Source organism: Lynx canadensis, chromosome A3 (assembly GCF_007474595.2).
Source record: "Lynx canadensis isolate LIC74 chromosome A3, mLynCan4.pri.v2, whole genome shotgun sequence".
NCBI classification, from domain to species: Eukaryota; Metazoa; Chordata; class Mammalia; order Carnivora; family Felidae; genus Lynx; species Lynx canadensis.
Genome location: NC_044305.1, coordinates 117,968,697 through 117,982,330, shown reverse-complemented (window position 1 = coordinate 117,982,330; position 13,634 = coordinate 117,968,697). Strand labels below are relative to the sequence as shown.

Here is a 13,634-nt window from a genome sequence, read left to right as displayed (position 1 = left end):
AAAAAACAAATTTCAGCAGGATTTAACATACCAGCACCCATTACCAAGGCAAAAACCACACATTTGCCAATTACTCCTAATTATTCCAGTGCTAATCATTCACTTAATAAATACTGAGACTTTTAGATGCCAGGCAGGGCAATACTGTGATGGGTGAATAATAATGTAAAGTTGAGAACATGATGTAAAGGAGAAAGATGTGTATACTATTGTTATTTTGGAGGCTGCCCGTCCCGTAGCAACACGATGTAGATGTGGAATTCTGGCAAAGGAAGGACTGCTGTCCTCTGATGGCCAAGTAGATGCAACAAATGGAATCCGTGCAAGTCTGTCCTTGGCCAGGTCACGTTTACTTCATTCCCAATAAAGATAAGAAAACAACTGAAAAGTACATGGTGAAATATTTTTAAAAGCTGCATGGAAATGAGAAAATGACAAAAAAAGGATGAGGTAGATGGAGTAAGTCTAAAGAAGGAGAAGGGTGCCTGCTTTTGGTAGAGCATGCGACCCGTGATCTTGGGGTCGTGAGTTCGAGCCCCATTTTGGGGGCAGAGATTAAAAGGAAAAAGGAGGGGTACCTGGGTGGCTCAGTCGGTTGAGCATCTGGCTTTGGGTTGGGTCATGATCTTGTGGTTTGTGAGTTCGAGCCCTGTGTTAGGCTCTGTGCTGACAGCTTGGAGCCTGGAGCCTGCTTCGGATTCTGTGTCTCTCCCTCTCTCTGCCCCTTCCATACTCATGCTCTATCTTTCTCTGTCTCTCAATAAATAAATGTTAAAAAAAATTTTTTTTTCCCTAAAGGAAAAAAAAAAAAAAGCAATGTGGATGAAACACGGCTGCCAAAGAAGCACCACACACCCCTGGGTTCAGGAGACCTCATGGGCAGCAAAAACTGTTCAAAAAAGACCACTAAAAAGGGGATTAGCTATTTTTTGTTAGGTTTTAGTACCGGGTTCCCACTGATTCGACCCCAAAGTGAAGCAAGTTCAGTGAAAAAACTGATATATCAGCATATATTTACTTGTGAGTCTTTGCAAGCACAGCTTGGAGGTCTGATAACAATCTCAATCTGTACAATATCCATGCAGTACAGGGCCAACCAGTATGTACTTCTTAGCTGTGCAATGGTAAGGATGACAGGGACAGTGCTCTGTCTCCTGATTATCATCCCAGTGTCATGAACGGTCTGTAAAAGATGGCTTCGTTGTGGAAAACTACAAAACTGGATGTAAAAGTAAAATGCAAACTTGTTTCGTTAAATCCATCTCCACTGAAATCCAGAAATTGCTCTGTGGTTGAGAGTAAGAGTCAAATCACCTTTTATGGAAATATTTGAATACATCAAGGTTTTCTGTTGGGTCTTATGGATCTGGACAGAACATCTCCCCTTTTCCTTTTATATTTTCCTCATCCTCTTCTTGCAACGCTGGTTGAAAACAGGGGAGGACCCCATGAGGCTATCTGTGGAGTGGGAACCATAGCTGCTGTCTGAGTCATCGGGGCTCTGGGGGATTCCAGCTTCACTCATCCCGGACATGGGCTCCTCGAAGACATCACTGCCCAGCACACCATGCCCAGAGACGTTGCCTTCTTCACTCTCTTGAGGCTCCATTTTCACATGGGCCAGATTCCAAAGAGGGGAAGCATTTACCTCCGTGCCTAGCAATGGAAGAACACACAACTAGTAGTAAGCCAAGGTTGGAACACAGCAAAACAAGTATTTTACCCAGGGCAGCCTTTAAGCTCAGTTTTTACTCTGATTCTGCCTGGCTGGAGAATATGGTTGTTATCTTCTGTTCAAAAAGCTACCAGCTCCAGGGGTGCCTGGGTGGTGGCTTAGTCAGTTAAGTGGCTGACTCTTAATTTCGGCTCAGGTCATGATCTCATGATTTGTGGGTTCAAGCCCCACATTGAGCCTGCTTAGGATTCTCTCTCTCCCTCTCTCTATCCCTCCCCAATCACCTTCTAGCTCTCTCTCTCTCTCAAAAATAAAAATTAAAAAACAAACTACCAATTCTGAATATTTTCCTTTCCACTTCCTCTACTCTCCTTTACCCCACCTCACCCACCCTCCCATTTTCCCTAAACCAGGGAAGTAAAACTACACAGGTACAAAGATTCCCTGTCTCATGGCCCAAAGGCAGGCACAACCATGGTTTCTTGTTCAGGTATTGTTTCTTCTTTTCTTCCTTCTATAAAGCTGTCCTATTTTCCTGCCTTTTGAGTCCCTGGTCCTCTCTCATATTATGAACTTAATGATCACTACAAAATGCTGGCAGCAGTTCCCAGAATGCTGAAAAGAGACATGGTTCCCAAGTCTGCAACAATTTCTCCTCGGCCCTCCTGTCTGTGTTCTAGCAACACTGTTTGTGGTTATTACTTCTTCCATGCTCAACACTTCCATGCTCAATTACTTCTCTGCTCAACACTTAAAACGATGTGGCCTAATTCTGTTTAGGATTTGTGCATTGATGAAATGGCCATTTATATTTGTAAAAAAAAAAACAACACTGAGTATCTCGACTAATTTGCAATCTACCTAACTTAAGAATTGCTCATCCTGGTTCCTAAGGTGATCACCGAGTCTGGAAGAAGAAGCAGGCACCTCTAACTGGATAGCCCTATTTCAATCCCTTTCAGCTACAATTTATTGGGAGCACTCTAGCAAGGAAGCCCAACTATTCAAACAGCCTTGAGCAATTAACATTCCTCTATTTAATCTGGACGTTGTCTAATGAGTAGAAGCATCAGGAAAAAACAGTACAGCATACTAAGTGATAAAGGGGGCATCTGCCCACCATATGGGTGAGCTAAATTAACTCTGGCAATCAATAGGATAACACATACTGAATCTATATCCTAACTTGGAATGATTTTAAATAATGCCTGTACAGTTGCGTTAGTCCTCCCTTCACTGATTACAAAGAAAAGAATGTTGGTATCACTAGATCAATGAGGCTGTATTTGTTTTTAGACTTTCCAATCTCCTGCCACCCACACTTTTTTTTCCTCTCATCTCCAGAGTTTGATTCCAAAATGCAGAGTGCTGAGATTGGCAGATCTCCCAGAATCAGAGTCGGTTGATTTCTCTTACTTGACGCCTGTGGCGAAGCCTCGACCTCCAGGTTAGATGGGAAGCGCTCACTCTGAGCCCCGAGGACTCCCATGGGCAGTGACTGGTCTCCAGAAGTAAGGTCAGCCTCCAGCTCCTCACTGACGGGGAAGGTGATGTCACTTACAGGTTCTTCCTTGATCTTTACAGGTTTAGTGTCCTCTGTGGCCTTCTCAGGATTGACAATCCTTTCATACTCCTCAGATAGTTGCTTACTAATCTGTTGGCAAGCAAGAGTCATTTTTCCAAAGGAATGTTAAAAGCAAGGTGGATAGTCAACTTGTGGCATCCCATGGAAAAAACAACATCATGTGAATATGAATAAAGCAACCACTGCCAATGGAAGGAAATTTTTTTTTTTTTTTTTTGAGCATAGTTGACACATGGAACGAATTTGTGTAGGGTGTTGAGTTTGCATTTGTAAATGACAGAGACATGTAAAGTTGTTTGCAGAGACTTTGTGTGTCATTCATTAAGCTACACAAAGGCAAAAGAGGCTTTGTTAGAGATAAATCAGAATGGGGACAAAAGATTATATTTTTGTCTGTAAAAACTGTTGACATATGCACCCTAGGTGGATAATGAATGGTGCAGGAAATCTGAATCGCTTAGCAAAGACTTTTTTGTTGGGTGTTAAAAAGTCCTTATCATATTTTAGATTTGGGAAAAACAAAACAGTGAACAATGACTTAAGGCCACATAGGTTAAAGAGATAGGTCATTTCTGGTTCTAACCCAAAATGGTATCTCTGCCCCCTCTTCCACCCTTGGGCAGTATCATCTCATTCTGTTTGGTTCTGTTTTTCACAGCACTTAATGCCAGCTGAAATTGTTTTGATCATTATTTATTTACTTGTTCTTGTTTCCCTCTCAAGAATACAAGCTGAAAGAACTTGTTCACTGTTGTATCCCACAGTGCCTGACTCAAAATAGGACTCAATAAATATCTGTTGAATAAAGCATGCTAACCACATTCTCTCAGACTCTACATACCCGTGTATAATTTCTTCCAGAGGAAGTGTGATCAATAAATGGAGCCACTCATTGGCTAAAGAAGGCCCCTGGCTCTGGCCAGGTCAGTGATGAGGCCGATGGAACACAGCCAGGGCCAGGAGGAGAGCATGTCAAGTCCACTCTGTTCCAAGACCCTGTACCCTGCTCTCTAGGGTAAGTGTTGTGGGATCCTGCTAACACCCCTACATTACACACTTTTACCCACTTCTCATGGGGTCACCTCACCTGTAGCATGTAACTGTGATAGTCCTTGATGCGGTGCTGCCAGAACTTCTGGAGGGAGAGCACACTGCCAATGCCCACTTCATGGAATACTTGCTCCATAACGTCAGGGAAAGGAGTCTGCCCCAGCCGGGCCTCCCGATCCACAGCGAAGCGCAGCAACTTGGTGAATTTAAGGCAGTACTCGTGTGCCACATCGGTGAGGGTCTCCAGGACACTTTCATTAGCACACTCAAAGCCTGCGTGGGCCAGGATTGTGGCCACTGCCTGGTAAAGGAGCTGCCGACAGGAGTGCCAGCTGAGTTCCGTCACAGGTTCCCCCTTCCCACTGAAAGGGGACACATGGCAATGTTATCAGTGCTCTCGCACAGGGGTCACCTGTCCTGTTTCCCTAGGAGTTTTATAATTTCGGTCAAGCCGCTGGCCCAGCTTTCTAGGGGATTCTATGCAGATTACAGAGCCCAGTTTCATCTTGCTGCGGCCAGCGCAGGTCTCAACAACTCACAGTCATCTTTGAGCTCCTCCAAGTACACAAAGCTTTAATAGGCAATACATGTCTATAACAAACAATATAAAAGAGTGTCAGGTAAATAGGAAGCTTCCTTTTACCATCTTGATATTGATCATTTGTAGGAGATAATAAAATTTAACACTAGAGCTGAAATACTGCTCAGTGGTGCTCTAGTTATTTCCCCACAACATAGTTTCCTCATATGCTGGGTGATAAATGGACTTTCAGAAATTCACAGTCCCAATTAGGAGATTCTTCTACAACTAAAATAGACCATTTGTGAAACTGGGAAAGCAACTCAATTTTATAAAAACAATTTAAAATACATACAGTCTCCAAAGCATTTTTATCCTACCCTGTGTAAAGAAATGGGTAGGGTCCCTATTATTCCCATTTGGCAGGTGAGGAAATTGAGGTTCAGAGGGGCTGGCCTGCCAGAAGTTGTACAGGTATTATCAAGAGGTTGAGCTTCTAACTTCAGATCCTATGTTCTTCATAATACTGTGCTTGCTTTGGCAGCATATAGAATATGTTCTTCATGATACACCATTTTGTCCTAATCACTGCTGTAGAAATCTTTTTTTAAATTAAATTAAATTAAATTAAATTAAGTAATTGTCTGAGAGAGAGAGCGAGAGCGAGAGCACGAGTGAGGGAGAAGGGCAGGGGGAGAAAGAGAGAATACCAAGCAGCCTACACACTTAGCATGGAGCCCAATGCGGGGCTCGATCCCACGACTCTAGGATCATGACCTGAGTCAAAATCCAGGGTCGGATGCTTCACCCACTGAGCCACCCAGGCACCCCTGTAGAGATCTTAATCTGAAAAAAAGAAAAAAAAAAAAAAAAAACAAACTTAAAAAAGCTGCCTGGTCTCCTAAAAATAACTTCTAGCAAACTTCTAATTACTTAGAAAAATATAAAATTCCTGTCTTCTGTCTCCCTCTGACAAAGGAAGCAAATGGATAAATAAGGTACATACTTGGCATGTGTCCCCATGTGCTGTACAAGGGGGCTTGAGGAGCTATCCACCCACTTTACTATCATCTGCTCAGAAGCAACTACTGCAATCCACATAATAGCTGGAAAATGAAACCAACTGCGAAATAACTTTTCATTTACTATTTCCACCATCATTTCCCATGGCCAGGCTCCCTAGGCCAAAAGCTAAAGGCTCAGAAGTACCTAATAAATAGCTAAACCAGTATTGCTTTATTTGAGTAATGCATGGACTTATTTCAAAGGACAATAATTTTTTTAGCACCCCCATAGCTGATGCAAATTATTTCTGTTAAACAGTTTCTTAAGTATGTATAAAACAAACTAGTTATAAGCTTCTGATGGTTACAGCTCTTCCTAACAATTAAAATCAGAAGTTTGAGATTGGAAGAACAAATATTATTAAAATGCCTATACTACACTAAGCAAACTACACATTTAATGCAATCCCTATCAAACACCACCAGCATTTTTTCACAGAGCTAGAACAAAATAATTCTAAAATCCTAAAAAAAGACCCTCAATCGCCAAAGCAATCTTCAAAAAGAAAAGCCAAGCCAGAGGATCACAATTCCAGACTTCAAGTTATATTAACAAAGATGTAGTGATGAAGACAGTATGGTACTGGCACAAAATGGAAACAGGATCAATGGAACTGAACAGAAAACCCAGAAATGGATCCACAACTAGATGGTCAATGAATCTTTGACAAAACATGAAAGAATATCCAATGGAAAAAAAGACAGTGTCTTCAACAAATGGTGTTGGGAAAACTGGACCACTTTCTTACACCATATACAAAAATAAATTCAAAATGGATGAAAAGACCTAACTGTGAGACAGGAAACCATCAAAATCCTAGAGGAGAACACAGGCAGTATAACATCTTTGACATTGGCCGTAGCAACTTCTTAATAGATACGTCTCCTGAGGCAAAGAAACAAAAGCAAAAATAAACTATTGGGACATCATCAAGATAAAAAGCTGCTGTACAACAACAAGAAACAACAAAACTAAAAGGCAACCTTCAGAATGGGAGAATATTTCAGAATATTGCATATTTGCAAATGACATCTGATAAAGGGTTAGTATCCATCCAAAATCTATATAAAGAACTTATAAAACTCAACACCCAAAAACCAAACAACCCAGTTAAAAATCGGCAGAGGACATGAATAGACATTTTTCCCAAGAAGACATACAGACGGCTAACAGACACATGAAAAATGCTCAACGTCAGTCATCATCAGGGAAATACAAATCAAAAGTACAATGAGCTATCACCTCACACCTGTCAGAACGGCTAAAATTAACAACACAGAAAACAAGAGATGTTGGCGAGGATACAGAGAAAAGGGAACACTCTTAACACTGTTGATGGGAACGCAACACTGGTGCAGCCCGCTTTGGAAGATAGTATAGAGGTTCCTCAGTAAGTTAAAATAGAATTACCCTACGCCTAACAATTGCACTACTAGGTATTTACCCAAAGGATACAAAAAACTGATTGAAGAGTTAAAAGGATACATGCACCCTGATGTTATAGCAGAATTATCAACAATAGCCAAATTATGGAAAGAGCCCAAATGTCCATTGACTGTCCACCAACACATAATATATATGTATTATATACATACATAATATATATATATTACATACCTATAGTGGACTATTTCTCAGCCATAAAAATGAAATCCTTGCCATTTGGCAATGACCATGAATAGTACTAGAGAGTATTATGCTGAGTGAAAGAGGTCACAAATACCGTATGATTTCACTCATATGTGGAATTTACGAAACATATAGATGAATATAGGGGAAAAAAAAAGCGAGGTGCAAACCAGAAACAGACTCTAACTATGGAGAACAAACTGAGGGTTGCTGGAGGGAGGTGGGCAGGGGGATGGGTTTTAAATGCGGTGATGGGTATTAGGAGGGGCACTTGTGATGAGCACGGGGTGTTGTATGTAAGTGATGACTCACTAAATCCTACACCTGAAACTAATATTACCCTGTATGTTAACTAACTGGGAATTTAAATAAAACTTGAGGGATACCTGGGTGGCTAGTCGGTCTAGGCGTCTGACTTTGGCTCAGGTCATGATTCTCACTGTTCGTGAGTTCAAGACCCACATTGGGCTCTGGGCTAACAGCTGGGAGCCCTGATCCTACTTCGGATCTTGTGTGTCCTCTCTCTCTGCCTCTCTCTGCTCATACTCTGTCTCTCTCTCAAACTAAATAAATATTTAAAAATTAAAAAAAAAACTTGAAAAAGAAAAAAAAATTAGAAGTTTTACACACAACTACAGAATTCTAAATAATAGCATTGGCACCTGAGTGGTTCAGTCAGTTGAAACATCCGAGTTTGACTTCAGTCAGGTCATGGTCTCAGGGGACTTGAGCTCCTGCATCAGGCTCTGTGCTGAGTGTGGGGCCTGGTGAGAGTCTCTCATCTCTTCTCTCTCCCTTTGCCCCACCACCTACTCTCTCTCTCTCGCTCTCTCACTCTCTAAATTAAAAAAAAATGTTAAGTTAAAAATAAGTAACAGCATCAAATTAAAGGATGAACAACATACTTTTGTTAAGCTAAACTGCCTTCAAAATGTCAATAGGGTACGATCACCACAGAGCAAGTTTTCTTGTGGCCATGCATGTAATGACACAGTCTTTCACTATTCCTAGGACTTTAGAACCTTCGATTATACACGTGCCCCAGGACATCATCTGGTCTCCATCTGGCCAACTGCAACCCCTTACTTATTAAGCTATTTCTGTTCTTTTTCTCATTAATTTGGGACAATAAAATAGGTAGTAACTATTATCATCAATAAGCACATGACAATGAGTAATATGCAGTATTATTATGGGTTGGTTTTTTTTTTTTTGGCTAAACACATATTTAACCTGAATCTAATCTCGAGGGGTAATATATCAGCAAATCCAGTGGAGTGGGACATCTATATTATAATGACCTGAACTCTTAAAAAGATTTATATGTTTTTTTTTTTTTTTTTTTTTTTTTTTAAAGAGGAAGCTATTCTGGTTTTAAAAGACACTAAACAACCAAAGGCAGGGGCGCCTGGGTGGCTTGGTCGGTTAAGCATCCGACTTCGGCTCAGGTCATGATCTCAGGCCCGTGAGTTCGAGCCCCGCGTCGGGCTCTGTGCTGACCGCGTCAGAGCCTGCAGCCTGTTTCAGATTCTGTGTCTCCCTCTGTCTCTGCCCCTCCCCTGTCATGTCTGTCTCTCTCTGTCTCAAAAATAAAATAAACGTTTGAAAAAAATTAAAAAAAAAAAAAAAACAAAAAAAAAAAAAAAAAAAAACCAAAGGCAATGCATGAATCTTGTTAGGTTCGGATTAGGGAAAAATATATCTACAAAAGGTATTTTGGAGAACTGGAGTAATCTAAACTGGGCTTATATTATTTACTTAGTGTTCATTTGCTTTGGTGTGATAATAGTACTGAAATCACATAGGAAATTTTCCCTTACTTCTTAGGATAAGGTGAAGAATTTAGAGGTGAAAGAATGCTTAAGAATTAAGGGGTGAAATATTGGGATATGTGCAGCTTTTAAAATATTTGACAAAAAAGTGTGTATGTGTATATGTTAATATATATTATATGTGTATACACACTTATACATATGTGAAGAAGAAAATAAATGTAGCAAAATGTAACAATTGGTAAATCCTGGTAAGGAGTATTGGGCATTTTTTTGTACTATTTTAAAATTTTTTTCATGTTTATATTTGAGAGAGGGAGACAGTCAGAGTGTGAGTGGGGGAGGGGCAGAGGGAGAGGGAGACACAGAATCTGAAGCAGGCTCCAGGCTCTGAGCTGTCAGCACAGAGTCTGCTGTGGGGTTCAAACCCACAAACAATGAGATCATGACCTGAGCCGAAGTCGGATGCTTAACCAACTGACCTACCCAGGCGCCCCTCCTGTACTATTATTTAAACTTTTCTTTGGTCTGACAAACTTCAAAATGAAAACAAAAAGTAATTATTTCGCGCCAAATGCAAACTTACACACTGAAACCTAGTAGTAGCATTAGGTTATAAGGCAGTCATTCAGAGGACTTGGAATAGGGCTTCTCAAACTTAAATATACACACGAATCTTCTGGAGATCTTGTTACAATGAAGATTCTGATTCAGCAGGCTATGTAGGCCCTGAGACTCTGAACTTCTAACAAGCTCCCAGGTGATGTTGATGCTGTTAGTCTCCGCCCAGGTTTTGAGTAACAAGGATCAAGAACATTTTTATATTATTTCTTAAATGATGTTATCAAAATGAAAATACAGTTGATCCATGAACAATGTGGGAGTTAGGGGTGCCAGCCCCCCCGCCCCCGCCATGAAGTAGAGAATCTGCATATAGCTTTGACTCCCCCAAAACTTAATGATTAATGGTTTACTTTTTTTTATATTTATTTATTAACTTCTTTTTAGTAATCTCTATACCCAACACAGAGTTCAAACTCACGACCCTGAGATCAAGAGTCACATGCTCTTCTGACTAGGCCAGCCAGGCACCCCAATGACTAATAGCCTGCTATTAACTGGAAGCCTTAGTGATAACATAGAGTCAATTAACACATATTTTGTATATGTATTATATACTATGTTCTTACAATAAAGTAAGCTACAGAAAAGAAAATGTTACTAAGAAAACCATAAGGAAGAGAAAATACATCTACAGTACTGTTCTGTAAAAACATCCGCATGTAAGTGGGCCTGCATGGTTCAAACTGGTGTTGTTCAAGGGTCAACTGTACACAATTTAAACATCTTACATAAAACTTAATGGATTTCTGAGAATATGAGAATAAGTCCATGAACCTAAATTTTAAGACACTGAGCTAAATCCATAATATACATTTTAAATGAAATAGAAAGACTACACTCTGTGGATTGTGAGGCCATGGCTTCTTTCACATACCGGGGTAGTTCCTTGCTCCTAGCAAAGTGGCTGGTATAGAATAAGCACTCAATAAATATTTGTTACCTCAAAAATAAAAGATGCAGGGGAGGCTGTGTGGCTCAGTTGGTTAAACTCAAATTCTTGAATTTGAGCCCCGTTGTCGGGCTCTGCACACTGACTGCATGAAGCCTACCTGGGATTCTCTCTCTGCTCCTCCCCTGCATGTGCTCTGTCTTTCTCAAAATAAATAAATAAATAAACTTAAAAAAATAAATAAAAGATACAGATTCTGGATTTGAAGATCAGTTCAAGTCTTAGACTTCCTACTAATTACCTGAGCAACTTTGGCCATGTCAATTACTCTTATCCTCAGTTTCTTCACAGGGATGTTATTACATGCTGAACAGTGTTGTGAAGATGTTTTGAGAAAAGTAAGATAGAGCAAAGCCTTGTCTTACCGATAAAAGTCACTCTCTGGATCACTGTGCCGAATCTGGAATGGTGCATTGGGATTCTTACAGTCTAAAGGCAGGAGGTCATCAGGAAGAGGAGGTGACCCAGGGCAAGAGGGAAGAGGTTCATTCTCTTCAGTCTTTACACCTTCTGTCTGCTGCTGACTCTGGGCCTGAGCTGTGGCAATGAGGTTGCGCAGACGTCGGTTGTGCTGGATCAGCTGAATGGTATGGATGGTGAGGCTGCATGGCTCTGAGGGGATGTCCAGCATAGTGGGGGGCTTGGGCTTATTGGCTGAGGGTTGATGCAGGGGTGGGTCATGGACTTCCACAAGACGGAACTCCCGTGGGAGCAAATCAAAGGAACTCCTGTTGGTCTGGCTTGATGAGATTGGTATCTCTCCCCAGTATCTCAACATTTTGGAATAAGAAAGAACTTTCACGTTAAATGTAGTGATAACTGAAAGCAGTGTTCTTAAATCTTAAATCTCTTATAGGCTTCTGAAGTAGAAAAATATGAAGTCTGGCCAGTTATTGACATAAAAAGTAGGCTGTTCAACACGACTTAGAATATGTCAGTGTCAGCAATGCTGTAGGACCAAAGACGTTCTCCCTGAAGAAATTAAGAGAGATACAACTGTTAGATGCCAGTCACCACAGTCACACACAATGACAATTCCTACTGGACTGAGCCATAGGTGGCATTTGGGTCATTAGGAGACTAACAGCTGCAATAGTATTGGGAGCTCTAGTGTCCGTGTTTTCCATCTCACCCCACTAACTCATTACTAGAACTATCATCGTGCCCAATCTTGAGCAATTTGCAAGGCAAGATACTTAAATGACACCTGGAATATTTCTCAGAGTATCTTGACACATCTGTCCTGAATCAGTAGGAGAAAAGGGAGTAAAGATAGGAAGAGGTGGTTCTTATTCTGTGTATGTCAAAAACATGAGCAACATTTCAATGGATCCTGGTGGAAAAATTTATTGACCAGTAATCTAAATGGTCTTAGGCATTGAACTTCTGACATACATAGGGAAGAATCTGAGTGATTTCTGCTGCCTCCTAATTGGCATCCCTTACTCCAGTCTCTCCTTGTGTCTAATCTATTCTCCAGTGCTGCTAGACTTACTCTTATTACAACTCAGATCTAATGGCTTCTCATTGCCTATTGGAAAAAGTCAGCCAGAATTCTTTGGTCTACCATTGATCAAAATTTGCAATCTGACTTCAACCCACCTTTCCAGATTCATTGCCCATATGTCTCTTTAAGTTGAACACATGTTTACCAAATGCCACGCATTATGGAAGAAGACAAAGACCACTGCCAGATCCCCGACCTGAGGTGAAGGAGAGAAATATAAACAGACTATTTTGATATAAAAATGTGCAGAAAGGGCTGCTCTAGAGACACAGACCTGGTGCAGTGGAATAACAAAGAGGGAGCTTCCTGGAGGAAATTACTACCCTAGTTCTAACATACATCATTCTACTCAGTTTCTTGAGAATGCCATGTATTTCCACAAATTGACTCTTTAAGTTGTGATCTGCCAGAAATGCCCTGCCACCCACTACATTCTTGGCAGACTTTTATTCATTCTTAAGTATAGGTTAAGTTACCACTCCCCATCATCTCCCCAGTAAATCTCCCTTTATTATATTCTCACAGCACTTCTGGTGTTTCCATCACAGCATTTAGGCATGGATTTAATCTAGTACTTATCTCAATCAATTTTATTCTTTCATCTATCTCCCACAACCATGATCTTTGTACCGTGTCTGGCACACAGTATACCCGGCATTTAGTGAGCGCTTACTATGTGCCAGGCTTTGCCTTTATTGTTTGATTCGGTTTTCCCAACTACCTCAGTTTTTAAGGGTGGAAGCTAAGGCCCACTGTCTTTCCCAATATCACAAATGACCGAGGGAGACAATCCAGATAGTCAGGCTCTTAACCACTACACTATGCAGTCTCAATAACTGGTTTTGGAAAACAAACAAACGAATGAACAAAGAAACGGATCAATGAGGGGACACACAAAAAATCGCCCTGTTCCTTAATTTCACCGAAAAGAGGACGAAGAACAGGCACCAAGCTCAAGGAACGTCCAGGTCCCTCGGGGCTCCTCGGTCACGGTCAGCAGGCACAGGCGCCAATCACAGGATCCTGGGGTCTCCTGATGCCCGAAGCAGCCGGGAGACGAGGAGGTCTGGACCTGGACGGAGGCACTATTCACTGCCGCTTCGCAGGAGCTGGGCTGCGCGACTATACGACTCGGAAAGGCCCGAGGCGAGGGTCGCGCCAGGCCCGGAAGACTGGCTTTCGGATTAGTGGTCCCAGGCTGCCGGAAGCGCTTCTGCTCAATCTGGCTGTGCCACAGGAAGTTATTACTATCCAGTTG

At 41.3% G+C, this 13,634-nt stretch overlaps 1 protein-coding gene across 2 annotated transcripts; it reads right to left on the bottom strand.

Moving 5' to 3' along the window:
- Window positions 1–982: 982 nt before the first annotated feature.
- Window positions 983–13,595, bottom strand: SUPT7L (SPT7 like, STAGA complex subunit gamma). 2 transcript variants are annotated; one of them, XM_030311395.1, is made up of 6 exons: window positions 13,300–13,595; window positions 12,472–12,572; window positions 11,235–11,841; window positions 4,348–4,672; window positions 3,092–3,329; window positions 983–1,656 (listed from the first exon to the last, which is right to left on the bottom strand). In XM_030311395.1, the coding sequence occupies exons 3-6, from the start codon at window positions 11,645–11,647 to the stop codon at window positions 1,394–1,396; spliced, it is 1,239 nt and encodes a 412-aa protein (XP_030167255.1). In that variant the 5' UTR covers window positions 11,648–11,841; window positions 12,472–12,572; window positions 13,300–13,595; the 3' UTR covers window positions 983–1,393. The 2 variants fall into 2 exon arrangements, with proteins under 2 accessions (XP_030167255.1, XP_030167256.1); XM_030311396.1 differs by having other exon boundaries at window positions 13,325–13,595.
- Window positions 13,596–13,634: the final 39 nt, after the last annotated feature.

What these genes read in the sequence shown, in the direction of transcription:
- SUPT7L (XM_030311395.1), bottom strand. Translation starts at nt 11,647, where the DNA reads ATGTTGAGATACTGGGGAGAGATACCAATCTCATCAAGCCAGACCAAC. An exon ending in CCAGAGAGTGACTTTTATCG is followed by an intron (nt 4,673 to 11,234) that starts GTAAGACAAGGC and finishes GTCCCCTTTCAG; the next exon opens with TGGGAAGGGGGAACCTGTGA. An exon ending in GGCTTCGCCACAGGCGTCAA is followed by an intron (nt 1,657 to 3,091) that starts GTAAGAGAAATC and finishes TTCCATTGCTAG; the next exon opens with GCACGGAGGTAAATGCTTCC.